The sequence below is a fragment of the Ursus maritimus genome, unplaced genomic scaffold, assembly GCF_017311325.1.
Source record: "Ursus maritimus isolate PB19 unplaced genomic scaffold, ASM1731132v1 scaffold_7, whole genome shotgun sequence".
NCBI classification, from domain to species: Eukaryota; Metazoa; Chordata; class Mammalia; order Carnivora; family Ursidae; genus Ursus; species Ursus maritimus.
In genome coordinates, this window is record NW_024426885.1 from 26,599,246 (window position 1) to 26,601,846 (window position 2,601).

At 59.3% G+C, this 2,601-nt stretch overlaps 1 protein-coding gene across 1 annotated transcript in view; it reads left to right on the forward strand.

Moving 5' to 3' along the window:
- The window catches only part of LOC121101265 (fibroblast growth factor 8-like), a 388-nt gene extending 40 nt beyond the window's left edge, over nt 1–348 (forward strand). Inside the window, exon 2 of the mRNA XM_040624330.1 lies at nt 58–348. Within this exon, the coding sequence (XP_040480264.1) occupies nt 58–348 (291 nt within the window). The remainder of the gene's footprint in view (nt 1–57) is intronic.
- Nucleotides 349–2,601: the final 2,253 nt, after the last annotated feature.

Sequence of the window (2,601 nt, forward strand, 5' to 3'; positions counted from 1 at the left end):
GGGGGGCGCGGCTCCGGCCGGAGCCCAGTAACGCCGCGTTGGCCCCACTACCTGCAGAGCAACGGCAAGGGCAAGGACTGCGTGTTCACGGAGATCGTGCTGGAGAACAACTACACGGCCCTGCAGAACGCCAAGTACGAGGGCTGGTACATGGCCTTCACCCGCAAGGGCCGGCCGCGCAAGGGCTCCAAGACGCGGCAGCACCAGCGCGAGGTGCACTTCATGAAGCGGCTGCCGCGCGGCCACCACACCACGGAGCAGAGCCTGCGCTTCGAGTTCCTCAACTACCCGCCGTTCACGCGCAGCCTGCGCGGCAGCCAGAGGACTTGGGCCCCCGAGCCCCGGTAGGCGCCGCCCGCCCTGCCCGCCGCGCGGAGAAACTCCGGGGGCCCGGGGCTGCGCTGCCGGAGGCTGGGGACGAGCTGGGGGAGCCCCGCGTTCTAGCTGTCCATAACTGTTTGCTGTTGGGTTTTTGTTGTTGTTTTGTTTCGTTTTGTTTTTTTAAACAGAAGAGAGGCTCTATTTTTGTATTCCACTTGGCTGTGGTGTCTGTCTTTTTAACTTTCAGGAAGGCTGTTAGTGGCCTAGGCTGGGATTCTGCGGGGGGGACCCCTCTGGGTGGGGGGCTTTTCCAGGCCGGCAGAGGTGCTCCTGAGACCCCAGCGCCTGCAGGACAAGCTGAGCGGGCCGCCGGGGGTGCTCCACTCCACCCCCCAGGTGGGGGCAGGGCGAAAGCCTGGGGCCTTAGAGCAGGTTTTTTAAGGGTGGGGGTCAGTGGGGGTGGGTGGGTATGTATTAGTTATTATTAAATGACTGAAATATTTATCTAACTTGCGTATTAAAAATGTGTGTTGGAGAGCAAGTCCTGTGGGGATCGGCCCCCTCCCTGCTCCCCAGCTGCCCTGGGGTCAGGCACCAGTTCTGACTGTAGCCTCCCTCCAGCCTGACTTAGGACCTGTGCCTGTCCTTGTTTGTTGTTTCGGAGAGTCTGTCCTGATAGGACAGAAGCAGGGAAAGGGGCAAGAAGAGCCTCTTAGGTCCTGGGAGCTCTCAGACAAGGACCTCCTAGTTCCTAACAGGAGTCATTGCCAAGACTTCCCCAGCCACCTCTGGGGCAGGAAAGATGGCTCTGCTAGGACCAGAGCTGCGCTCATGGATTCAATTATTCTATTTTTATTTTTTAAAAATATTTTATTTATTTATTTGTCAGAGACAGAGAGAGAGAGCACAAGTAGGGGGAGTGGCAGGCAGAGCAGGCAGAGGGAGAAGCAGGCTCTTCGCTGAGCAAGGGGCCCGATGCGTGACTCGATTCCAGGATCCTGGGATCGTGATCTGAGCCAAAGGCAGACGCTTCAATGACTCAGCCACCGAGGCGCCCCTCAATGAACCTTGAAAAAGTGCCCCTGCGTGTGTCTCGGTCCGCGTGGGAGACAGGCTGCAGGTGCCAGAGCTGGTTCTTTCTGAGTATCAGGCCCCAGCGAATGAAAGGGAAGAGTGGCTGCCAGGGCCCGAGGCGCGGTTATGCTGGAGGGGAGAGCGCTAAGAGAGCTGTTGATGATTGTGACCCGGAGCAGTGCTGACTCTTGAGGATCTGGTTAGAGAGTGGGGAGCAGAGGGCACTGAGCTCAGGAGCTGCACAAGGGCCCAGGGACCACGGCCCTGAGAGGCTGCTGATCCAGGAGAGATGGGGCCCAGAGGGAGAAGAGCTGGGCGGGGGACCAGGAGGGAGGTTCACGGGTGGAGAGCAAGACTCAGACTCTGGCCTGGAGGAGAAGCAGCAGCTCATGGGTCAGAAGGACTGGCCAGGACAGACCTGCTGTGGAGGAAGGAAGCCCCGGCCACACTATGGCGATGACAGAACAGGTCAGGGTGTGGGCACAAGGGCCGACCTGTGGTGGGCAGAGAGCTGTGTGTTTGGATGTGGACTGGAGAGCCTGGCATCACAGCACATCGAGGGACAGCCCCAGCCCAGAGACAGCAGGTCTCCTGAGGGCAGAGCTGGCCCTGACTTCATAACTGAGGCCTCCCATTCTGGCCGTTTCTGTTGCCTTCTTTTGACAGTGCCCTGGGCTGGTCCTACAGTCCAGCTACTGGGCCAATCCAGGAACCTCTTCCCTCTGGGCCTCTGTTCCTCGGCACTGCTTTGGAGTGGGGGTCACCCCAAGGCTGCCTAACCACGTGGGCCTCTCAGAGCTGAAGGTGCAAGTTCCAGGGTCAGGCCATCCAGGTGGACTGGAGCTCCATGGCTCAATGAGAAGCCTTGGAGGAGAAAGCTTAGGGATACCCTGGGCGCTGGCCATGCCACCCCACCTGGCTTGCTATGGGGTGAGGGGCTCTGGCTAGATGAGGTATCTCCCGGCATAGACACCAGGGATGTGGGGAGGGGCTTTAGACATCTCTGTTCCAGCTCCGCCAGCTCTTAGTGCCTCCTCCTCTGCTCCGTCCCTCCCCTCCCCCTTTAATTAATTCTGGGTGAGCAGCCTGGCTTTATTGTGCAAGGAGCTCGGGTCTCACTGTGGGAAAAGTCACACCTTCTGAGCAGCTTCTGATGCCATGCAAATGAAGAGACCGTCCAGGAAACGCTTTCATCTGCACGGCCGC